The sequence below is a fragment of the Drosophila kikkawai genome, chromosome 2R (genome assembly GCF_030179895.1).
Source record: "Drosophila kikkawai strain 14028-0561.14 chromosome 2R, DkikHiC1v2, whole genome shotgun sequence".
Classification (NCBI taxonomy): Eukaryota; Metazoa; Arthropoda; class Insecta; order Diptera; family Drosophilidae; genus Drosophila; species Drosophila kikkawai.
In genome coordinates, this window is record NC_091729.1 from 19215622 (window position 1) to 19239040 (window position 23419).

The 23419-nt window shown below is 40.8% G+C and overlaps 7 protein-coding genes and 3 long non-coding RNA genes across 12 annotated transcripts; 5 read left to right on the forward strand and 5 right to left on the reverse strand.

Annotated features, from left to right (window-relative positions):
- Positions 1–376: 376 nt before the first annotated feature.
- Positions 377–1266, reverse strand: LOC108076624 (uncharacterized). Its single transcript, XR_001770782.2, has 2 exons — positions 1093–1266; positions 377–1026 (listed from the first exon to the last, which is right to left on the reverse strand). It is a non-coding gene; the product is annotated as an uncharacterized lncRNA (long non-coding RNA).
- Positions 1267–1955: 689 nt separating this feature from the next.
- LOC108076677 (uncharacterized) lies at positions 1956–3501 on the forward strand. Its single transcript, XR_001770784.3, has 3 exons — positions 1956–2099; positions 2882–3084; positions 3184–3501. It is a non-coding gene; the product is annotated as an uncharacterized lncRNA (long non-coding RNA).
- Positions 3502–4162: 661 nt separating this feature from the next.
- LOC108076648 (uncharacterized) lies at positions 4163–5155 on the forward strand. Its single transcript, XM_017169580.3, has 4 exons — positions 4163–4347; positions 4414–4443; positions 4805–4873; positions 4947–5155. The coding sequence occupies exons 1-4, from the start codon at positions 4252–4254 to the stop codon at positions 5040–5042; spliced, it is 291 nt and encodes a 96-aa protein (XP_017025069.1). The 5' UTR covers positions 4163–4251; the 3' UTR covers positions 5043–5155.
- A 4-nt stretch (positions 5156–5159) lies between these two features.
- LOC108076812 (uncharacterized) lies at positions 5160–5730 on the forward strand. Its single transcript, XM_017169842.3, has one exon. It carries the CDS (start codon positions 5377–5379, stop codon positions 5728–5730), a length of 354 nt encoding a protein of 117 aa, XP_017025331.1. The 5' UTR covers positions 5160–5376.
- Positions 5731–6235: 505 nt separating this feature from the next.
- Positions 6236–8466, reverse strand: LOC108076810 (bleomycin hydrolase). Its single transcript, XM_017169840.2, has 2 exons — positions 7286–8466; positions 6236–7234 (listed from the first exon to the last, which is right to left on the reverse strand). The coding sequence occupies exons 1-2, from the start codon at positions 7877–7879 to the stop codon at positions 6410–6412; spliced, it is 1419 nt and encodes a 472-aa protein (XP_017025329.1). The 5' UTR covers positions 7880–8466; the 3' UTR covers positions 6236–6409.
- A 558-nt stretch (positions 8467–9024) lies between these two features.
- Positions 9025–10313, reverse strand: Bbd (Bombardier). The gene is made up of 2 exons (XM_017169841.2): positions 10018–10313; positions 9025–9759 (listed from the first exon to the last, which is right to left on the reverse strand). Exons 1-2 carry the CDS (start codon positions 10082–10084, stop codon positions 9089–9091), a joined length of 738 nt encoding a protein of 245 aa, XP_017025330.1. The 5' UTR covers positions 10085–10313; the 3' UTR covers positions 9025–9088.
- Positions 10314–11205: 892 nt separating this feature from the next.
- LOC108076634 (uncharacterized) lies at positions 11206–12282 on the reverse strand. Its single transcript, XM_017169560.3, has 2 exons — positions 11913–12282; positions 11206–11825 (listed from the first exon to the last, which is right to left on the reverse strand). The coding sequence occupies exons 1-2, from the start codon at positions 11974–11976 to the stop codon at positions 11668–11670; spliced, it is 222 nt and encodes a 73-aa protein (XP_017025049.1). The 5' UTR covers positions 11977–12282; the 3' UTR covers positions 11206–11667.
- On the forward strand, positions 11698–12420 carry LOC138928125 (uncharacterized). Its single transcript, XR_011444589.1, has 2 exons — positions 11698–11830; positions 11892–12420. It is a non-coding gene; the product is annotated as an uncharacterized lncRNA (long non-coding RNA).
- A 1335-nt stretch (positions 12421–13755) lies between these two features.
- On the forward strand, positions 13756–17619 carry LOC108076626 (uncharacterized protein DDB_G0282077). Of its 3 annotated transcripts, none has more exons than XR_011444574.1 (2): positions 13756–13836; positions 15199–15814. XR_011444574.1 is itself a non-coding variant. In XM_017169552.3 (2 exons), the coding sequence occupies exon 2, from the start codon at positions 16280–16282 to the stop codon at positions 17282–17284; it is 1005 nt and encodes a 334-aa protein (XP_017025041.1). In that variant the 5' UTR covers positions 13782–13836; positions 16223–16279; the 3' UTR covers positions 17285–17619. The 3 variants fall into 3 exon arrangements, 1 of the variants encoding a protein (XP_017025041.1); XR_011444575.1 differs by lacking the exon at positions 15199–15814 and adding an exon at positions 14029–15187 and having other exon boundaries at positions 13776–13836; XM_017169552.3 differs by lacking the exon at positions 15199–15814 and adding an exon at positions 16223–17619 and having other exon boundaries at positions 13782–13836.
- A 1298-nt stretch (positions 17620–18917) lies between these two features.
- Positions 18918–19517, reverse strand: GNBP-like3 (GNBP-like 3). The gene has a single exon (XM_017169579.3). The coding sequence runs from the start codon at positions 19482–19484 to the stop codon at positions 19035–19037; it is 450 nt and encodes a 149-aa protein (XP_017025068.1). The 5' UTR covers positions 19485–19517; the 3' UTR covers positions 18918–19034.
- Positions 19518–23419: the final 3902 nt, after the last annotated feature.

A 23419-nucleotide genomic window follows, 5' to 3' on the forward strand; every position in this document is an offset into this window, starting at 1 on the left:
ATGGCAGCTTCAAATCTATGGGCTACTAATGGCCCGAGGGTGGTAATTGAATTTTTCATTCCCATTAATGGTAATAGTGAATTGCAATGAATATTGAGGCCTTTTTATTTGCAGCTTTTAACAAACTATTTATCGTAATTTGGGTTGCTTAATGCTTAGCATTTGGAAAGCACTTATTGGTCAATAGAATTTTAGTCATTAAAAATTGCCAGTTATTTGAAGGGTTTTATGGCTCGTCATACTTAGCTTAGAATTGAAATTTATCGGGCGTCATTCTCAGTATCTCTTCTCTTCCAAATTGTTAAAGGTGTTTAAAGGAAGGAAAATTCTTTACAAAACAGATATTCAAAATATAAAGTACCAAAAATATTGTCAATTAATAAAACATCATAATAAAAGACTTTTATTACGTTTCTCAAATTACAAAGAATAAGCTACTTAAACTTCGCATATAAAATATTTTTTTTCGTAGCAGCTAATGAGTCCCAGTTCTGATCCCAGTTCGATACAGAACTCATCATCCAACGTTGTTGCAAGATTATGCGGCTCGGAGTAATACGACTCAAAGGGTTCTATCCAATAGCTTTCTAAGGGATCCAAGTACACTCTTAAGGCATTCCACATTTCCTCATTTTGAAGTACAACAAGGTGGCCGTTCATCTGAATACATTTATCTTTCGCTTGGCTCCAGTCAAGTTTTTCGTTTTCTTCAATATAGTAAAACTTTAATCCAATTGTCTTAAAGTGCATTGCATTTTCCACTTCTACTGGTAAATCATCATCATTTTGATCCAATTCAACATTAAATTTATCTGGAACTTGGTTTCTTTCTTTAGTTTTTTCACTTTCTACTAGGGAAAGTCTCTCAATCAGATTGTCATATTGAGAAGAAAGGTGCTTTAGTTGGTTGCTCAATTCCTCAACTTGTTTCTCCAAACTATTGAGTTTCAAGCTTAAATTATTTTCAGCAGTTTCAGAGTCGAGTGAATAGAAAAGTAGTTTCTCCTCCTCATCATCAGGATGGGGCTGTTATTAATTTTAGGGGAAATATTAGAAAACTGTGTAGTTAAATATTAGAAAATATGTACTCACCACTACATTTGCCAGAATACTTTGCCAAGCAACTACGAAATAAACAAGAAATAGTATATGCCGCATTTTCAAAAACTAATAAGTTCAACACGCAAATAGATGATGCAGACTGTGAATATTTCTACGCTGCATTGAGTATTTATAGGCTGCCAATGTGAATTTATTGCAATTGCATTAGAGATAGTAGAATTTTTCTTATGAAGCCAATGGCGTTATCAATTTTTAGTTTAATCTTAATACAATCTTAATCTATTCTAGCTCAGTTTGTTGCTTAAAATGACGTTATATACTACAACGGAATTAATTAATGTCATTCAAAATACTTGATAATTATTTACCTTAAACCATAGGGGAAAACCCAATAAGGTGTTTAATATATAATACTTGATGAAGCTCAGGGCATAGGTTAGAGCGTATGGTCCAATGTTGAATACTGATAATGGTATTTGTAAAAATAACTACAAAATTATATATGTAAACCTTTTAGAAGCTGAAGGTTAGAGGTTACCCTATGACGTTTCTTATGAAATACTAATTTGTATTTTTATTAAAGTAAGTTTCAGTGATATGTATTTATTGGTTTATTCTTTCGCAACCTAATTAGCGAAAATTTACCTTGAAATATAAATATCATAGCTAAAATCTTAAGAATAATAGCAAAGTTTATTCTACATGATCATTTAAATCTTTGTCTTTATTCAGTAATATTAAATTGGCAATAATAGTTAGTGAATTTCGGCAACAACCACTCGCTTCCTGCTTAGCTGGTGAACTCGGTTCGAAATCAATATTTGCAACTCAAAACGGGCGAACATTTCAAATTCGCGATGACAGTTGACAGTCTGGCAGTGGCAATCGCACAAGAAGCTGCCTGCCTGCCGCTCAAAATCAAATTAGAGCAAATGCGAAGTACTTGAAGGAAATGCGCTGCAAGCACAGGAAACCGGAAGAAGGAAGAGCAGACGGAGGAGCCAGGGTGACCCGCAGGCGGAGGCAGGGAGGCAAAGGTAAAATCAAATAACAAAATCTGATTGAATTGAAACTGAGGTAAGCTGCCGAGCAAAACTGATTTATTGATTTTCAAGCAGCGTTTTCAGCATGGCTTGCAAATTGAATAAAGTGAAATTTTAGGTGCCTCCATTCTCGCTGCTCTCCAAAGCTCAATAGTTTTTCACTTAAAGAACACAGGTTAAAAGGTTCATTTTTTTATTTATTTCAAAAGTTTTGGATACCTATAAATATATTTTATCAATACCTTTTGCAACATATGGATTTAATAAAATTATGGACCTGGAAAAGTGTGGTCCAGAAATCTAAGAAAATTAGTTATCAATTAAATTTAAATCTTAAACTATTTTTGTAATTTTGTAAAATATGTATTTAATTATCAATTTGACTGAAAACTATAATAGTTATACAACTATAATAACCTAAAATATTAATGAGACTGAATACCACCTAAGACAGGGAATACAAAATATCTAAAAATGCATTACGATATTTTCGATTTGATATCGAGCACGATCTCTGTCGATATACCTTCCATTCGATATACAATCTCTATTTCGAGATCACTTCCGGTGGCATTTTTCAATTGCACTTGCCGAAGTACATACATTTTTTTGGAGCTTTGGGCGCATCAAACATTTTATTTACAACACATTTACGCATTTCAGTCTCTCGAGCATGGCACTTTTTTATGTTTTTCGTATTTTTGTCGTTTGTTGTTTGCGTTTGGCGTTGAGTAGCGGAAATAGTAAAAGTTTTCTAATGAGAAAAGTTTCCACAGAGACAAAGAGAGGAAGCGCCGGCGACAGAGAAAGAGACAGAGAGAAGGAGCCAGTTGAGATACAGATGGAGAGCAAGGATATCCCGAAGGAGCGAGTAGGAGAGCGTTGTCCATGTTGGCGGCGAATTTAATCATTCGCCTTGCTCTCGCTCCTTCGTCCTGGGTGTGCGAGTGTGTGCACATCAAAAACTAAACACGTCAAAGTAAGCAACGGAAATGAGAAAAAAGTGCGCTTATTTATTTTTGTACTTTCTTTTCGCCTCATCCCTTCCGCCCCACTCCACCTTCTCCTTTTTGTACAGTTTCCCGTTGTCGCCTGCACTTCTATTTGACTTGAAGGAGCAAGAGAGAGAGGCAAATAGAGAGAGAGAGAGAGGGAGACAGGGAGAGATCCTTTCGCTCTCTCTCTTTACTCGCGGCGACATCAAAGGGCGTTATAATTCGGAATTATGCAAAGCTTATCAAACGTGGACGCATTGTGGCGTTTACAAGCGGAAATAATGAAAAATAGCGCGAGACGCAGAATCATTTGTCTTCCGTCGGTACGGAAGCGGGAAGGATGGCGGATGGGTTGGCTGGAGAGGAAGCAGATTGTTTCGTAACGGTGTAGCGGCAACGGTAAAAATAAAGGTAACGGCAACGAAACACGGAGATTGCACCTGTAAAGCGAATTTGCTGCGACACCTTCGCTGCATGCAATCAAATTGTTACACTTGGGAAAAAATAGGAAACATTATTATCTTACCTACAATTTCTTAATTTGTTAATATAATTATTTCTGTTTACCATAAAGACTCCATGTTACTTTTTAACCAAATTTTCCAGATCATTCTTTCTTTAATGATTGATTTTTGGTTAAACTAAAGAGTATCTTGAGTAAATTTCTCATAGTTTCAATAGCGTTTTGAATTCTTAATTAACTATGAAAACAATTAATAATAGTTATTAATGAAATATCACATTAATTGGGTTTCATTTACAAGCAGCACTAAAATTAACCAATTTAAGGTAACCTATACTTCCTCTGTATCTCAGTAGAATCACTCGATCATGCTATTATTTCATATTATTTGCTGCAGCAACATTGTGTTTTCCGTGGTATCTGCAAGATGCATCTCTTAATATGACGATTGCATATCCCAATTAACATGTTTTGCTTATCGCCGGCCATGTATCGGCCGCAACTTTACAAGATTCCGGATAACGAAACCCCCAACAAGCCAATTAAATGCAATCCCCACGGGCGGAATTATGGGGTATATAAAGAAGTCGCAGTGCCACCGGACCGTACAGCATCAGCGGAGCGAATTGTTCCGGGCATTTCAACCATTCAACATTTTAGTGAGCCGTAGGAACGTGACAGCTCGGAAATGAAGCTATTTTGCCTTGTTTTGGTTATTTACGTTGTGGCTCTGACCCTCTTCGGAGTCGATGGACGCGGCGGGGGCACCACAAACGGCGTGGAGGTGAGATCCGGTGGTTTTGTCGTGACTTCTCGGTGGGTTTAACCTGTGTTTCTGTTCTCCTTGCAGGAACCGAAGTTCGTGGGGCTGTTCAAGCGGGTGAGTGCAAAGGGTAAAGCGGAAGGCCAATGAATCTAAAGACTTCTTGGTCCTAAAAACCATAAGGCGCCAGAGCAAATGGAGCAGCTCGATCCAGAGGAGGCAAAGCACTGGCGGCGCCTTCACAATTTAGCTTTGTTAAATCAACGGTTTGTTAAGTGCCTTCTTCTGGGCAAGACGCCGTTCTCCCAGAATGAATCCAGCTCCAGCTGGGATTAAGGACCTAGGCTGAACAGAGGTTCCCAGATCGGTTAAGAATTTAACATAGGAAGTTTATAATGTTTTTAGTTAATTAGAAAGGTTATAGACTTTTTTTTTTATTTTTTGCTATACTAAATTTCCTGATAATTCCTTTCATCAGGCTCGCCGTAATGCCCTGGACGAAGGCCTGAAGGCCGATGAACCGCCGCCACCGCCTAAGCAGTTCAGGGTGAGTATAGTTCATACTCCTTTATAAGAACAACTTATAACAAATCTAAAACATGGTTCTCTTATCCTAACAGCAACGTCGCCAGGTTCCACCCGGCCTGCCCCCGCCTCCGGATGGTATGCCCCCACCTCCGGGCGGTATGCCCCCACCTCCGCAGTTCATCATCTGAACAAAAATTTTGAATGTATAGCATAAAGTTGGGCGTTTGTGCAATGTAAATGGGAACCACATCGAAGCTAATAAAACTCGTTTCAAGCATTCCAAAAATCATAAACACACAAATCTTTTTAAGCCGGAAAACCTTAAGTCGCCTAATGGTTCTGGGAAATGTAGCTGGATAATTATTTCCAGTTGCAGCTGTTGAGGGAATGAAGGGTCATAATCCCGCGGCAGGACAGGTAGAAAGGTTACACTCGTCTACCTGTGTTGCCTATATAAAGACGAGACGGCATTGAAAACAAATCAGTTTGAAATTGACAATATATCGTAGCAGTCGCCTTGAGATGAAATTCGTGGCCATTCTTCTGATGAGCATTCTTACCATTGCGATGGTGGTGGCATTTCCTGATAACGACGATGCAGATGCTGTTGTGCCAGCTGGTGGCCAGCATGCTCTTGCACTGGCCAGTCCGGCAGATGAGGGATCCGCGGATTCATCGCCATCAGCAGACCAGAGCTCTAACAGCATTCGCCGGCCTCGTCATCTTCTAGGCAAACTCTTACATCCCCAGCCCGTGGTGGTGCAGCCCATTATTGTAAGTCCAGGGGTCTATCCCCGGCAGTTTCCTGGAGCATATTCCGGATATGGGGCGCCCTATCCGTACTACAACGAGGGTAGATCTGGGAAGTATTGGTAGCGTGGATACTTAAGACGTGTTTGTAGAGAATTTGTATAAATAAATATGATTTCACTTAAAAATCAATTAAAAACTGTTCTTTTAATTATTTTTAAGTAACAAGCAAATCAGGGAACAAATGCAGACGTAAAAGTCGTTGGTGTTCCTTATAAAACAAGACTCACTTATAGCTAGCAGATTTCTAGAAGTAATTGTTACAAATTTAATAAAATAAAGACTGGCCTTAAAGTCGAAGATAAATGTTGTTTTTATTATTCGCAAAGTCAAATTCCTTAGCGCAAATCCCTTAAGACGAAAACAGTTGCCGTCTTGCCGGCTACTCCAACCAGCACCCGGACTCCCGGGCAACTCTCTAATGCCTAATTAGGCATGCCGGGCACGTAGGACCGATTCCCGAAAAACTTAGTGAAGGTCGCGCCTCGGTGACGATGACAACAACTGCCTGAAAGGCGGCAACGTTGGGGGGATTTTTAAATAATTTTATACAAGACAGGACACTTCAGTTTGAGCTGCTTTAAGTACTTGATGGAAATAGCTTTACATCTGTCAAAGAGTTTTATTACTAGTTCTTGCATTTAAGCCAAAGTCGAGAATTATACAAAAAGTCAACCATAATTTGTAGAGTTTAATTTAAGCAGTGGTAGTAATCTTAGATCATTGGCTACTTAAAGTTGACGATTTATGCATACAAGGCGCCCATGGGATCCCAAGGAGGCAGCGGCTTTACGTCTGAAAGTTTGGTGGCATCCAGAACATCCTGTGGAACAAATTTCTCGTTAACCACAATCTCGAAGGCGTATTCCCTCAACCAGTCTGCGTCAATAGTGAAGGTCTTATTCTTCGCTGACGGAACCTTTCCGAGAACCGATGCCGAAATGGTGCTGAATTGCACCGACTGCTCAGAAGAATCCAATCCTAAACCCGTTAGAAGTATAGCTGAATCTTGACGTGATTCCTTGTAAATTAGTCTCTCCGCCTTCGTGAGCGTGCTGCCCACATCAACGTCAAACACCATATCAAACATGTAGGTTTTCAGGCTCAAAGCTAATGGCTTGGCCCTGAACCGGTGGCGCAGATCACAGCCCAGCCACACTGTACTTTCACTGGTCAGAGCGTCCGCTATGATCTTCATTATCACGTCCATGGGTTGGTTGTTGAAGACGTGGTCCTTTGCCCCAATCATGTTGGAGCTGTGGACCACTTCGTAGTTGGAATTATAGCTGGAAGTCGCTCGAGGATCATGAGCCAGGGAAACGCAAGAGTCAAGATTAAGGGTGGGTCCCACCATAACCTCATAGAAATTCATCGAATTTAGGTCCTTTAGGCACTGGTAGCGTTTCTTTTGGTCATAGAACTCCCAGGTGAATTCCAAAGGCGGCTCCCCCACGCAGATGACCAGCACGTTGTAGAGATTCGGCAGCATGCCGTCAATGATTTCCGGAAGGCTTCTGCAGTCTCCATCGAGGGAGAACTGGGTATGAAGCCGGCAGGCGTACTCACGGAGCTATGGGGGAATCAATAATAAAATGAAAAAAAGGATAAGTAGCTTACACACCTTGCTCCTTAGTATCTTGTTGACTTTGGTCATCGAACTGAGGTTGTGCAGGTAACATGCTCGAGGCATAACACCATACTTCTTGACCAGATTCATGAACATATGAAAGTTCCCACCGTCTGGGACTGCGTTTTTCATCAGGTGATTAAACAATCGTCCGTCCAGAGGCTCGTCTGTCTCCAGCAGCTCACAGACTTTCCTCAAGAAGTAGTTGCATCGCTCCAATTTGTGGTAGAAGAACAAATGACCCGCAGAAAGCTCAAAATCCACGGGCAGTGGAATCTTTTTGTCCATTCCCAGACGTAGCATATCCAAACCTGTGCAAATCCATCCGGGACCGCCGGTGGTTGCTTTTCCCGGCCCGGTTACCGTGTGCCACGTTTTTACTCCTGTTCCTAAGGAGTTATGCACCACCGGGGAGTTGAGGGCCACCTGCATGGGATCGCGGGATGTGCACACATTCTGGGCTAGGCGATTATGCGGTGTGCCGTAGAAGTTGGCACGCCAGGCGGACACCTTTTCTTTGGTCAGAGAAAAGTTAATTTCTTTAGCTTTCTCATTGATACAGTTTTTGTTATCGACACAGGTTGCCATTAGAGTGTGTGAAAATCTGCAAGTTAACCTGTGTTGTGGGAACTGTCAAGCCTATAAGGTGAAGCTGTTTATAACGCACTTATTGTATTAATTTTGTTTAATTTTGTATTACTTTTCAGAACTATTAGGTTAGGTTAGGTTTTAACGAGCAAAAGTGTTGGAAAACGGGATAAATTTCATTTGGGTCAAGGGTCAAAGTAGTGACGGTCAATTAGCAATTAAATTGGGACGATGGATATAGAAGAAGTATGACAAAATACTCAAGAAGGTTTATAAATCACATTTGTACAGTTTGTATATAAAATTAGGAGTTTTTTTTAAATATTTTTGAACATAAATAATCATTTCTGATCGTTCAAAGTGAGAAATAAGTTAGCTTATCGTCAAAATTTGTATTAAGTGAAAACTAATAACGTAAGAATTTCACTGAATGGAAACTGGAACAAGTGGACACCGGAATCGTGAGCTCGCACATTTAAACCATTTAAGGGGTTATTCGGTAAGCATGTCATTATTTTTTTAAAGGTATTAAGTTATATAAGTACATAGATTAACGGAAAACCGTATTCAAATTACATACACATGTACGTAGTTTCCTAACTATAAGTGTCTAGTTAAATTTGTATACGTATTTGTATATGTATTTATTAAAAAATACTTTCTATATATCTTGGCGAGTTCAATTTGTAGGTTGATGGGGAAAAGATCAAGGTCGTTAAATTGAAAATAAATTGAATTATCTTGAAAATATCATAACAGGTCTGACACCCCGTAATGCAGGGTCAATTGGCTTAATACTGAGAACTGGTCACAGATACGACGCCACATCCGGATAATGCATGCCCAACCGCCCACGGCCTAAACAGTCTCGGTTGCCTAACTAAGCGTTAGAATTAACAGCGTCCTAAGACGACGGCCCGGCGAATTTCCCGCTAATCAATCACATAATTTAAGCTGTGCGGCAATTCCCTGTAATTGGCGCACACACATTTGTGGCCGCAGGTTGTGCGAATCAAGAGATTATTGCCGAGTTGGGAGTGAAATTAGTCCAGCGACAACAATAGCTTCTCAGGGCAATCAATATCCAGCGATTACTTAGGAAAATGTAACATTTTCCCTCAAAAAAAAAAAGTATGATAAAGAGATAAATGCTTAAAATTCGCTTTATTCGAGCGACGCGACTATCGTACACTTGGTTACATTTTCCCATTAGTGAAACATGTTGCCCAGAGTGCTCTGGAGGTGGGCGTGGAGTTCATCCATTGATTTCTTAATATTTGCGTGAATCTCTTCCTGGATGCGGCGGGCTTCTTTCTGGGACTCTGCCTCTATCTTGTCGCGATTATCGAAGGAGTTCCGATCGCCCAGGAAGGTACGATCTCCTACTTTGGCGACCACCGTGTGATCGGCCAACTCGATGACTATATCACCATTAGAGTAATCCACTTGAGCTGGCTTACCGTTGATATTCACGGTTTCCTTTTGGTTCTCGCTCCGTGCCTTGGGTCGGAAGGTGTAGACCTGTCCATTTTCATTCAGCTCAAGACCTCCATTTATGACCCGCACAGTGCGTCCATTGAGGCTCATTTGACTTCCCTCATTTGCGCTACCGTACAAAATGCTGTTTCCATCATTCTGAATAATTGTGGATCTCTCTCCATTGATGATTATGTTGTTGCTGTTGTGGTTGTGACTTCCATCATCTAAATCCAGAGAGTCATCTTCGTCGGAATCGTTTGCCACAATCTGGCTGCCATCGGATCCTATCAGGACGGTTTTGCCATCGGGTCCACGGATGATTTGTCCAGCTCCACTGGTTAGAAAAGTGTGTCCATTGTTTTGATAAATCGACTGGCCGTCGCTTCGTTGAATATTTGCAGCTGAAAAGGGGAATACACCATAATTATTTTGGGTAATTTAATAAGGAATAACTACTATTCTTAATTTAAATTTCCATGTAGATAGAAGTTTCATTTAAGAAGAAAATTTAAGAAGAAACACCTGACTAAGATATGGCTTCGCTATTGACTGGATATCTTTGTAAAATTATAATTGTATGGTTATTTTTTCACACATTTTCAAATGCATTTAGTAAAACTTAAGAAATCTACTAAATAGATCGAGATATATATATTTACCGCTAGCTAGAGACGCAATGCCGGCCACCAGGCCCAGTAAGATCCAAGTTCCAGTGCTCGAGCCCATTTCGCATTGACTATACGAGGGCCAAGTCAAGTGTCAGCTATTTATACGAGTGCAGGCAAGATCGGATCATCACGTCGTTCTATATATTCTAAAAGCTCGGTGCTCAGCTCCAATCCTCTCCCACACCGGACGATAAGACAGGGGAGGAGGTCAGCAGCGGTGCAATCGTCGGGGAATTGCCAGCGACGAGTTTGTTTTGTTTACTTGCGGTTGAGCGACTTGAGGGACCGAGGCATTGAGTCACCAATTCGCCAAGCGACTCCCGATTTTTGTTGATTTTGGCTAATCGAGAGAGCGAAGCGTGTCAACGCGATATTGCTTTTGAGTTAGTACCAGTGTTATGCACGTTAGCCATAAACCGGACAAATGGGCGATGGGCGGGCTGCAATGTTTTCACACTGTACTGCAAAAAATTCATATAATATAGCACGTGCCGCCCGACTTTGTTTTGACGTCGAATATGGCGAGTCTGAGAAATTCCCAGCTCAACACCACACAACGGGTATTTCGCCTTATCAATGAAGGTGTGACCTCTATGCCAATCGTGTTGAAAATACTGCCTAGATACTGGATTAAATATACCTGGAAAGGTCAAGATCTCTTGTCCTGGTGGTTGTTATCATTCTGCGAAAAAAAGCCTTTTATCGAAAAGAAATTCGTTCTTTGAAGTGTAAACAAAATCAAGACATCTTTCGGGTACAATAGCCGCTTGAGGACTTCAAAAAACAAAGCACACATGCCGATGCGGATGACTTTTATTTGTTGATTCCCTTGGTCATCTTCTGTCTGGTTGATGACAGTAAGAATGATTATTTTTGTGGGTTTTTATGGTGTACGATTCAGAATTGAGGACCAGAATCTTACCCAAAAGAACATGCTTGTTAAATATCAAAAAAGACATAGTTTAAAAGATTTTATGACAGCTAATAGAAATTGTTTCCAGCTCCAATTTAAATAGTATCGCTTATAAAAATTAGCACACGTTTCTCCAAGAACTTAGAACAATATATATTTATACTTTTAAAGCTAATAATACTATTAAAGGCTCATGATAAGACTACTTTCGTCAAAAGTCATTATTTTGGCCCCTCAAACCTATAAGAAATGTTAAAGGAAAAGTGTCTGCTTAAAGCCTATAGAAGATTCCAAACTTTATTTACTGCTAGTCCATAGTTTATTTGAGATTTACAGAATGAAAAAACTCTCCATTTTAGATTGATGCTCTTGATCGCCTCGTATATGCGACGCTAATTTTAGAAGTAAATTTTTATGATCAAATTTCTTATCAACAAAAAAAACCAATAAAAGATGGGAGAGCTTTAGAATAGCATTGATATGATGTATAATCTTTAAAAATAATTTATAATTATATTTTTGTTGAGTATTTATTGGTTTTACATCAAGTAAATAATTTTTTCGGTATGATATATGCATATTCGTGAGGGTATGACAATGAGGGAGTATTATATCGTATGTATTGAATCAGTTCTTAGAAAACTAATTGAAAACAAAGTAATTACAGTGTTATTCATAGAGTTGCTGGAAAATATAACTCGTTGGTCACGCCTTCCACTGGTTAGAAGTTAGTAACGCCAATTGCCGCCGCTGTTTCCGCGGTTGCCGTTGCCGTTAGCATGGAGAACTATGTTATCGGTGGACTCGTCATGGCCTCCATTCCAGGCGGGACCGCCAATGGGTCCGCTATTTGAGGCTGGGCCCCAACGCCATGGCTGGCCGTGCCCTTTGGTATTAAAAACATAAATTGAACATTAAAAACTTGGAAGCTACAATATACATATAAAAATAGACGGACGAAGTCGTCACTCACCGCCGCCGATGAGGGCGAAGCAGAGCCAGAAAAACAGCACCGCGATATGCTGACTGAGGTGCATGGTCAAGGCGAGGAGTTCCAAATGAGGCGGCTTTATATATACGCACTTATTTTATACGGTTCCTATCGTCAAGTTGCTCTCGCCTCGCCGCTCAGTGGATTCGTATCTCGCGGATGGCCAGAGTCTCGCTCCCTCTCCCCATGTTTGGCTACGTGGAGGGGTTCGATAATGGCTCAAGCTCAAGCGGCTTATGCATAATGCAATTTGCTGTCTTTTGCACTCTTTCAATTCACATTCAAGCCCTTCTCCATCCCCCTAACCACCCTTCCAGTGTCACGTACAGTCGGAGAAAGCTATGTTACATGGTTCTTACAGGTCTTCAATCTGATTTATTACCTTTTAGCCGGACAGTTCTTACCTGCACAGGAATATATATTAACCCAAATATAATATTTATTTAAGTGTACTGTTATTATAGTCTTAAAAATATATTTTTTTGTATAGTGTAAACGCACAATAGTCGGGCAATTAAGAAGTTTCGCCATGTGGCTACGTTTCTAATTATTTTCAATTGAATTGCTTTGCTATACGTAAAAGTTTTTCCATTGTAACTGCCATTAAACATATCGTCGAACTGCTCACTCCCACTCACTCGTCCCTCGTCCTCCCACCGGCCAGTGACATTAGCCATGGACAGTGGGCGTGGCTGGCAGTGCATCGAGAAAAGTTAAGCTCTCTCGCAGAGCCAAGTTTCACAATAAAAATTAAACAGGTATTGCGCTGTTTGTTAATGACAAGTGCTTAGTTGTTGCTGCTCCCATTGAGTGGCTGTGGATCGGGATTAGTCGGGAGTTGGGGATGGAGAGAATGGAGCTTATCTGCTGAAAATAAAGCAATTGTTAAGTGGAAAATAAAATGACATCGCTGGAAGTAGCACTATTATGGTCGGAGAAGAGTTAATTAGCAAGGAGTGCAAATTATTGCAGTCCTTAAAATTATACTACCTTGATTCCTGAGGTTGATGAATTCAAAACGACCGCTAATAAACCTTTGGTTCATTTTGTGTTAATTAATTTGCTCTTTTTTTTAAGATGGGATCAAGAGCAAAAGGTATTAACTAATTTGTAGAAATAATAGGTGCGAGCTTAGCACAATTTTTATAAGATTATATCCTAAAGTTGTTCCACGATCTGTCTTTATTAATCGACTATTTATTTAAATATATTTTTCTTTATAAATTGTTCATTGTTTTTTGACGCAGTAATCTCTTTATTACCTTATTTTCAATCGATTTGCATTTCCTTTCCTATATTTAGCTTGTTAGTCCCTTGTCCGCCTCGTGTAAAGTTTTTCCGATTAACGAGTCCGTTTTCCCTCTCTGCCATAAAGGAAAATTGTAACTTTAAATTGACTTACTTGTTGAATTATTTATCGCATTGTTCTGGCGCGTTAAGGATGTAATTGAATTCCGGCTGTCGAGTCCAGGTTAAGAAGCTTAATTCAACCACAATGGGTTTCTTTGTCTTTTATTGCTCCCATCCTTCAATCTTTAATGTGCTTATGTGTGTCCAACATTGGCCCAACTGCAAACCGAGATCAGAAATGTATCCAAACAGCGGCAAGATAAACGACTTTGGGTCTGAAATACGGCTGCCAGCCAAACCATGGATGTGGGCTGCTGATTCGGGCCAGGGGAATTCCCCTACAATCTACGCCTGGTCAAAGGCAAATGCGTGTCTGTGTTGTTGGTGCCGCCACTGCTGCTGCTGCAGTGCGAATCGAATCGATTTGATTTTCCAATCAATTAAACTTTATATAAATTGCGTCTGCGATGCTAAATATAACAACAATTGCACAGAGTTAGCAGCGACAGCAGCAACAATCATTGCCACAGAGCAGAGCTAGAAAATAGCAGTAGAGGTATTTCTTCCCTGTCTTTCTCTTTGTGTTTAAGTCCCTTTTCCCCTCTCCACCAATGTCTATATCAACGGCTGAGTGAACAAGCACAAAAAAAGATTGTTTGTCGGGTGATCTCGTACACTGAGATATATGGAGATAAATATATACCTCTATGTTTTGTTAAGTACTTTTCGTAATAATGGATACTTGCAGATAAACAACACTTTTGTGGCACCTCTGATAAGGCAAAACCCTCGGAATATATAACGGAATATATATAAAAAATATATATTTTTGTTCGTTGAACAATCTTATAGAAGCCTTAAAACAAATTAAAGGAACTCTAAATTCTCGATTACCAAACCGCTTTCTGTCAGTGTAGAACCTTCAGGGGTGCTCTAGTGGTGAGCCAGGGGGCGGCTACCTAGGGTGGCACTGCATATTGCACGACTTTGACTGCATTTTCGCATTTGGCAAATGTTTTGTGTGTGATTTTGAAATGCAGGCGACGATGTCGGGCTGCTGCAGATGACTTGCGACGTGGGCCATTGTTGAAACCAGGTTCAGTCACCAGGGCAGGGAGCGGGATATGTAGAGCTCAATACACGGAAAATGCATTTGATCAATCGAAGATGGCAACAATCTCAAGTCTTAAAGTACTTGCACAAAGGCAGGTGGTCTTAATGAACACAATTAGCCTAATAAGTAAACAACGACTTGGGGCAAAGTGAGCGTCAGCGGAGCGACATTAATTCAATTATTGAGGCGAGCTTTATAGGCATTACCCGCAAGAGGATGAGGATTCATTAATGCTAATTGAGTACACAGCCGAGGAGTATATACTATGCCTGAATATATATACTTATTACGCACATATGTTATGATCCAAGGGTCCGAACCCAGAAGTGTTTTCAAATGTTTAGGCCGCAAATTACATTTTGCAGATGCAAATATATTTACATGCCGCCTAATGTAGTTGTTTAGTGATATAGGGCTTTAGGTATGGCAGCTTTAGGACAGTTTATTCAAGCACTTTGAGCCAATAGCTAATAAATTAGCATATAATTTGATGGGCTTCAATAATGGTTAGCTCCTTATCGGATATTCAGTTGGGTTTCATTATAGGCAAGGCCTTATTACTTGGGGTATTAATTATTTGTGGTGCAAGATAATGTATTGGGTTGAAGTTAAAGCTATGAAATTATAAGGGGTAAACCCTGAGTAAATATGAATATATTATAATATATGTATATAATATAAAAGTAATATATATATATATAAAAGTCTGCGATCTTTCATTCCAAGTTGTATATACCCATCGACAACAGTCTGACAAAGTTATGCAATTATTCTCCATTTTGCTCAATTTTTTATTTCTTTCAGGACATTTTGCACTTGGACTAATTTCAAAGAGCCATATATCAGGACCTGCCCTTTCACCCGCCCACACACACCGCCGCCTTGTGCAAATTCCACTCTCTCCGCTGGTGAAAAGACACCTGTAGACTCGCACTTTACCTCCCGAGTAACCCCTTTTTCACGGGGAAAACCCTGACAAATGTGCGTCAAGTTACTGGCAACTTATTTTCCACGGCCACGCCCCGTGTCTGCCCACAGTTTGAACCGAAGTTGCGCAAAAATATTTAACTTGGTGGCAGCGGAATCTTTTATAATTAATTTGCCACTCTGTCGGCTCTTTTTTACTTGCGTCTCATGGCCCGCGAGCTTCGTGCCTCCTCCGCTGGCGGCTTCATATTTTACCCATTAGAGGATGCCCGCATTTTCTTGAAATAGTTTCAGCCCCGGACACGTATTTATATTCATGGGCGAAAGTAACATTTTCTTTTGGGCGCTTTCGGTGTCTTTAAGTTTTCTGACTGCAATTTATGGGGGTCGATGGATGGGATATGTAGAGGAAGGGAAGGGTAGGCCTCAACACGAGATTAGACATGTGAAAAAGGTTAATAATGTTGAAAATGCTTGGCGTATTTCACTAAGAGATGCCTTAGGTTTTGATGTAGACTTGAAATTTAATAGCTTATACATATGTATATTATATTAGGAATTCACACAATAAAGAAAATACTAGAGTTTTAACTACTAAACTTTTGTTTGTTCCAAAAGCAAATATGTAAATTTTACTTTAAGTAGGTACAAATAGAACTGAATAAAAGATTCTATAATCTGAGAATACAATTAACACTAACTTAATGCCCAAACACGAAAGCTTCTTCAAAGCTTGGGAATATGCTGAGACACTCTCCGATCTTGGTTAGACGTCATTTTATGATTGATTGCTTATCTGATTTACTATTTGTTTCTATTTTTGTTTGCTATATTTCGCTTGCTATTTTGCGTTTTGCCTATTTTTGTTTGTTTTCCTTTTATTTCGGCTGACTGAACTTAGTGAAAAACTGAATGCGAATCACTTAGCAAGATCAGTCATCGATTGGCGGGGTCTACAATGAGTTCGCTGTTTGCTGTGATGCTGCTCATACTTGGTTCAAGTTCGTCACAACTTGTTTACCGAGACTACGGACTTGGTGAAGCCCTCACTGGAGGCTTGATAAATGGTGCCCACAGTGGCGGACCCTTTGCCCAAGGTGGCACCAGAAGAAGAGGTCCATTTGCCCATGGAAATCATCAAGGTGGATTGATCTCTGGAGGAGCTAGTGGCGGTCCCTTTGGCAGTTATCAAGGAGAAGACGACTTAAAAGCTAAACTCGCTGATGGAGGAGCAGATCTTCAACGGGAAAGTGGTCTGATCAGTGGCAGTAATACTGGAGGACCATTTGTCTCTGGTAATCAGCAAAAAGGATTGATTTCAGCAGGTACTAGTGGAGGTCCATTCGCGAGTAATCACGGCAAAGATAGCTTGAAAGCTGAAGGTGGTCTGATCAGTGGCAGTAATAGTGGAGGTCCATTTATTACTAGTAACCATCAAGGGAGACTCATTACCGGTGGAAATATTGGAGGACCATTTGGAAGATACCAAGGAAATCAAGGCTTGATAGCTGAAACCGGCAAAGGAAGTCAAACTAAAAGTGGCCTGATCAGTGGCAGTAATACCGGAGGTCCATTTGCTTCTGGTAACCAGCAAGATGGATTAATTTCTGAAGGAATAAGTGGCGGTCCATTCGGAAGATTTCACAGAAAAGACAGCTTGATAGTAGAATCCGGCAAAGGAGGACCCTTTCTTCAAAGTGGAAGTGTTCTCATCAGTGGCAGTAATACAGGAGGTCCTTTTATAACTACTAATCAAAAAGGAGGACTTATTTCTGGCGGAACTACTGGAGGTCCCTTTGGTAGTGGAATAGCTGAAACTGGTGGTCTCATTAGTGGCAGTAATACAGGAGGTCCTTTTATAACTGGTAATCGTAAAGGAGGACTCATTTCTGGCGGAAATACTGGAGGTCCTTTTGAAGTTTATCAAGGAAACGATGGCTTGATAGTTGAAACCGGAAATTAAAGGTGTTCTTTAGAGTAAATAAGTTAAAGACGAGTAAAAGACTCGGAAACATTTCATCAAGAGACGATATATGTAAACTTTAAGTCATATTAGAGATCCCATTAAATGATATTATTTATAAATAATAAATATATGAATATTATCATTTTACAGAGATTTCAAGAGTTAAGAATTAAATTACAGTTAGCACATTAAATTATATTAAAATAAATCATGGCTACGACAAACATCAGAAGCTTAAGTATACCATTAAGTGCTCTCCACTTGAGGCTTATATGTGTGAGATGCGTTTGTGTGGACTTAAATATATATTTTTTCCCTACTTGCCGCATTAAGCTGTCGTCACAAGTCATTTTAGCGCCTGCCAGGTGAAAAACGTTGGCCAACCTGTGTGTGTATATGTATATTTGGGGGGTAAATGAAGCATGAGTCTGTGGTGGGCTGCAGGTGGTGTCGTGGATGTGGAAGTGCAAGTGCAACTGCCACAATCTTGCCGCTAGCTGGCAGTTTGCGCGGAGCCAAATGGGAAAATGAGAGCGGCAAGCACACAGCTCGCAAATGTTGCTGACAGCGTCACTTAGTCCGCAGATATAGCCAGGACTTATATGCAGGTATGTGTGTGAATATATGCATGTCCGAGTGCGAAAAAGTGCAGTCACCCCGCCATGCCTTAACACGCTACAAATGGGTGCTGACAAATGGGCTGACGAGGCATATAATAATGTATTTATGATTTTTTATATCAGCAATTTGGCCATTTTCCCCCAAGTCCTTGGTACATTATATAATTTTCTAATTTTCCGGCTTCTGTTCAGGCTCAACTCTCCCGGCTGAAAGCGGCCAGCGAGCCAGGTCAAGCGCAAGGCAGGGTAACACAAAGCAGTAGGCTCCAGGAGCGGATTAAGGGTAGAATCTGTTTCAAGGAACTAATAAAAACATTAAAATATAATACTAACATTCATCCAGTTCTAATTTAAGCGACATACTAAGCATTAAAGCATTTATATCTATAAAAATCTGAACTGAGTATTGGGTATCTCATAGTCGAGCTCTTTATTTTACAAATCCTTTTCCAGTAATGCAAAACTTATTATCTTTACGTTTTAAAGGCAATCCCAAGCAAATAATTCTAAACTCTAATCAGGCCAATTTCAAGTCGATTAAATCGCTTGCATCTTTTGGTTATATCCTGGGACAACCTTTCAACACACTCAGAACGAAAAACTTCTAAACAACCTGGGGGAGGAGGAGTACCAAGGGCAAATTGAACTGAAACTAAGATGGCAAAAAGTTTTATCTGCTTTTTGTTAGCCTCAAGGGAAAGTTAAATGGTCCAAGAGTAACCTTTTATGCAGTTGTTTATGGAAGGGCGATGGTTTCATACCTTTCCATAGATTCTATGGTGCATTTTTTTTTGTTGATGCCGTCGTCGCTGGAATATATGGCTGCGATTTTTGGGTGGCCCCAAGCCTGATGAGCGAAGGTGTGGGAACTTTTCAGCATGATTTATACGATCCGGATGCTTACCTGCATATCTGTGACAAAGTGCCACTTTGATTTATAGCCTCTAAGGATAAACACAAAAAATAAAGCAAGGCTGTTGCATTGAAATAATTTGTTGCAAAAGGGAAACTAATTTTTTTGTCAAAGAAGCTGTCAATAGTTTGGGTTTAATATTGGTTCACAAATTTAATTTAATGTATATATTTTTATATAATCTCGAGTTGATGCAACTTTATTTATACTTAAGTTAATGTACATGTATATTGATCGTGTTGTGACCAGTGGCCACAATAGGCAGGTGCCCGCCCTTGGAACCGTGAACATCGATGCTCTGGGAATCCCCGCCGGCGCCGACTACATATCGCTGGTTATAGTTATGGTAGTCGATGCCATGGTAACGCGCCGTTGTCCAGTAGTACAGCACATCGCCGGGCTGCAGTCGGTGCTGCCGGTTCCGATATGTCCAGCGGCCGTTCCGAGAACTCACAATATCTGCCGCCCAGGTCTGATCGGTAAGATCGTCCATTTCCTCGTTGACCTTGCCGTGAAAGGCAAACAGGGAGATTCCAGGCTCGTCAGGAATGGAGACCTCGAAGCCCTGCGGCGAATTGACCTTGACGGAGGCCTGGGGCACATTATAGGCCCAGATGCCTACGATGAGGAGCAGAAACACTAGCACCTTTGTGGCCTGAGACATGGCAATGCTAACTGGATTCAGACGGCGGCTGGGTTCCGGCACTGCAAGCTTATCTCCTCAGTTGTCTGTTGTTTATATTTTTTTTTACTTTTTAGCTACCGTAAGCTGTGAATTTCCCGCCGGCGGGGAATCCCCCCTCGCGACTGGTTCTGCCGCGTGCCCGAAAGTATGCAATACAAATATTTGCATAGCAATATTTCTCAAGAAGAGGCGCGGGTAGCTGAGGAAGAGCTTAAAGCTATAGCCACACCGCATGAGTGCGGTTTGCTTTGGGACAGCGACTCCTTTGTGCCATGCAACCAAACACACACACACACACACGTTTGCTTATATGCAGATGATCCTGGCAACTCGCCTCGTTGGCCACACAGCAATCTTGTGGCATTGTTGCCGGTCCAGTTTTACTTTTGGCTGTAAGTATACATATATATATATATAAGTACTTACTCTACTCCCCTCTAAACCCACACAAAACACACAGGCAGGCATTCTTCTTTGGCATTCGCGTCCCATACAAAGCGAAAGATAAAGAGGCTGAGGTGAAGGGGCAAGGCTGCAGCCAGTGGGACATACTTAGACAGTCAATTGCTGTCAGTGGCACAAAGTCAGGGGGCAATGTTAACTATGCAGCCAGTCAGCAGGCGTTTAAGTTTCCGGATATACGGAATGAAATCCCCCGTCAGAGGGAAAGCTACGGTTATTTAAATTGTTTTTTAGGAACACTTGTAGGCATTTCAGAAATAGAGTTCTCCCCTAGCAGTACATGCTTCTTTGAATTAATAACAAAAATGTATATTTTTCTTGTCATATTTAAGTCTACACTATGTCGTAACTTAATCCATTTGACTCTTTATTATTTGTACATATATATTTCTCTTCACGATTTAATGCTTTTTTTATGCCAGAATCAGTTGGTACTAAAATTAAACCCACTCGTAGTGTCATTTGACTATGGCCGACTCCCAAACATTGGGCTTTCATCTGGCTTATCAGCACTCTGGCTTCCCCCGAACCAGGAGCGCTCTTAAAGCGGCTTATGTCCCCGGGCCTGGCCTAACCAGATGGTAGTTAATTCTTAATTGCTCTGCAATTTGTCAAACAAAATGATTCAGCTAACCAACTCGGACGCACGGCTCTCTCGCCGGACCGACAATTGTCCCAGAAACAACATTAAAACACAAAAGCGCAATATCAACTTTGCCCCGAATGGCAACAAAAAATCCAACAGAGAGAGAGTGGGAGGGAGCATGGGGGGAAAGTGGAACGGTGATGGGGTTGGGGTTGTGGGTGATGCTCGGGACTGGGGAAAAACAAGCAAAGTCAAACCACAGCAAACCGAAACTAAATAGCTGAACATTTATAGAAGCAATCTATCCGGAGCTGGCCCGCTCAATCTATTCATTCAGTCATTCGGCCATCCACTCACTCGGTCATTCGTTCAGCTGTCCATCGCAATGCGGGTCGCGATGCCGGGGTCATCTATCCTCCAAATGTTTGCTGATGTTGCGCCCAAGCGGCTGGCGCTGATTTATAAGCTGCATGCCACTGACCACTTGATTGCGTATCTGTGTCCCGTGCTCAGTCTCTTCACACTCGGAAAAAAGTGGGTTAAGAAGGAGGAGACTTGAGCCTGGTTAGCCCCCAGATACAATTTCTATGGATTTGAAGTTGAAGGTAAAGTGTTAAAATTAGGGAAAGAGAAATACGTAATGGATTCATTGTAAAATATGAAACCTTAGTTTGTAAAATTTTCCTGTAATTTAAACTCCTAAAATCTGTGGTTCTTGGAATATAAAAAAACAAGATATTTGTATTCCATTTATATTCGCATTGAGCCTATTTTAGATTCCCTGTGAACAAATTTTGGTAATCTTTGCCAAAATTTCTTGCAGTGCCTATAGAAAAATTCGAATGGCTCATGGCCACTAAGGTCTCCTCAAATACATAGATTTTTAACAACAAATATCCTTGATCTTAATTAACATATTATATGTTTTTTTTATAATTTTGTTAAAATATATCTTAAGTTTAGTTTCTTTTTCCAAGTGCACGTGTGTGTAATTTATTTACGTTAACACGCGTTGGCCCAAAGTATGCCATACCAAAAAAGCAAAAAACCCACCAGAAAAGGAATGAAGAGTAATTTTCATTTATTTTAAATGGCATAGAAAATTGCAAACTGACATTTTTCTGGCCCAAGTGCTCAGCCTCGGTTTGGCCCTTTTCCATCTTTTCCATCGGTTCCCACTGGCTTTGTGCACACAGCCGGAAATTTGTGTAGTTGTAGTTGTGCTGCTGCTGCCGGACTGGCATTAGATGCCGGCCAGGTCCCCGACTGATTACCATGAAATTACATTGTTTCGCACTTAAACATGCCGGCCAGTGTAGAAAGTGTAGAAATGGGGCCAGAAGCCACCACTCTCCCAGTCCCTCACACCCTTTCGGCTTAATTAAGTGGCCTGTTTTTATCTGTGGCGAACATTTCCTTGCCTCACCTCACCTCGCTTCGCCTCGCCCTCGCACAGCATTGAATTTAATTGCTTGCATTTATTGTTAATTGATTTTATTTTTAGCAGTTTAGCATAGAGAGGTTTTTTTGGCCAGTCACTCAGGTGCTTGGCGATTTATTCGGGCGTGATTTAATTTGTTGGGCATTTGCCTAAATTGAATGAAAATTGATTTTCAACTTAATTCGATTTTTTGAAAACTGTCAATGATGCATGGTCAGAAGCCACAGCAGCAACAACAAAAAGGTTGAAAGGGCAGGGCTTTCGATGCAGGAATCCCATTTAGCCGCTGAGCATAATTCAATCAACGGGCTGATACAATATTTTTGTGAATAATTTCGTGTACATTGCTGCGGGCATGTAATGCTTTCTGTGATGGATCAACTTGTCAGAAATGCAAAATTTAATATTCGTAATAAGTCGCCAATAAGCCTCAGATGCATGTTCATCATGTACACCATTCTTGTGTTCTTTAAAGCTATATTTTTGCTATATTTTAAATTATAACTGAACAATGATGATGCTAAAGTTGGTATCATTATCATATAACATTATGGTTACTAAGGAAAGATAGAAGTACAGCAACAAGCTTTTTTATAATTTACAAACAGATCAAAGATCCTGTATATTCTGTTTTAGAATTAAGCGAGTAAGCTTTCTTTATATATCCTGGATTTTAGATGCACTATAACCCTGCTATTTTGCGGTTGTATCGATGTTCCCAACAGCTTCCTTATGTCAGCCTTCGCTTGCTGACTTCGACACCGTCTTTACTTATCCATCTCAATTTCCCCATAATCAATTTCACAGTGCTCCTGCAAAGGCAAACACCTTGGCATACTCCTCCACTCACGCACAGTCGGTGTACGGAACACGTAAAGTACGTATGTATATCTGGAGAGTAAGCAATAAGCTAAGCCAAGATCTATCCAAGCATACACCTGTCATAGCTCGCACTCACTCCCACCCGCCCATTCTAAGGACCGCAACCACTTCGCATGTAGCGCTTGCCTTACACATAAGTTCAGTTGCTCAAACACGGGGACAGTTTCTATACCCTCCCCGACTACCCCCGACTGCCTGGCATTCCCTTTCCGGCGCCACTGCGCACATATTTAAAGAGCAAACGTTTATCTAAGTTGTACCGTTGCGGTTTCCGTTGACATTCAAATGCGGAAGCACCTGTCGCCCAGCCAAGAAGGAACCCAACCCGGAGACTACGGCTCGAAGATGTTCCACTCAGGACTTGGGGACACTTAGGAGTTGCGATGGTGAGGCGTTGGGAGCGGGAGGGTTGGCATCCACTTCCGATTTCACACGCATACGGGACCCGGTAGCATGAGCACTAGATATTGCCAGGGTGGTTTGAAAAGTATTTTCTTTTAATGATGTTGCAAAATGGATAAATATTATTAGTTCTATTACAGT

Bases quoted from the DNA above. Each gene is read 5' to 3' on its own strand.
- LOC108076648 (XM_017169580.3), top strand. From the start codon at position 4,252: ATGAAGCTATTTTGCCTTGTTTTGGTTATTTACGTTGTGGCTCTGACC. The intron at 4,348-4,413 runs GTGAGATCCGGT...TTCTCCTTGCAG, and splicing joins GCACCACAAACGGCGTGGAG to GAACCGAAGTTCGTGGGGCT. The intron at 4,444-4,804 runs GTGAGTGCAAAG...TCCTTTCATCAG, and splicing joins TCGTGGGGCTGTTCAAGCGG to GCTCGCCGTAATGCCCTGGA.
- GNBP-like3 (XM_017169579.3), bottom strand. From the start codon at position 19,484: ATGTCTCAGGCCACAAAGGTGCTAGTGTTTCTGCTCCTCATCGTAGGC.
- LOC108076626 (XM_017169552.3), top strand. From the start codon at position 16,280: ATGAGTTCGCTGTTTGCTGTGATGCTGCTCATACTTGGTTCAAGTTCG.
- LOC108076810 (XM_017169840.2), bottom strand. From the start codon at position 7,879: ATGGCAACCTGTGTCGATAACAAAAACTGTATCAATGAGAAAGCTAAA. The intron at 7,235-7,285 runs GTGTGTAAGCTA...ATTCCCCCATAG, and splicing joins ACAAGATACTAAGGAGCAAG to CTCCGTGAGTACGCCTGCCG.
- Bbd (XM_017169841.2), bottom strand. From the start codon at position 10,084: ATGGGCTCGAGCACTGGAACTTGGATCTTACTGGGCCTGGTGGCCGGC. The intron at 9,760-10,017 runs GTAAATATATAT...TCCCCTTTTCAG, and splicing joins CATTGCGTCTCTAGCTAGCG to CTGCAAATATTCAACGAAGC.
- LOC108076634 (XM_017169560.3), bottom strand. From the start codon at position 11,976: ATGCACCTCAGTCAGCATATCGCGGTGCTGTTTTTCTGGCTCTGCTTC. The intron at 11,826-11,912 runs GTGAGTGACGAC...TTAATACCAAAG, and splicing joins CTTCGCCCTCATCGGCGGCG to GGCACGGCCAGCCATGGCGT.
- LOC108076812 (XM_017169842.3), top strand. From the start codon at position 5,377: ATGAAATTCGTGGCCATTCTTCTGATGAGCATTCTTACCATTGCGATG.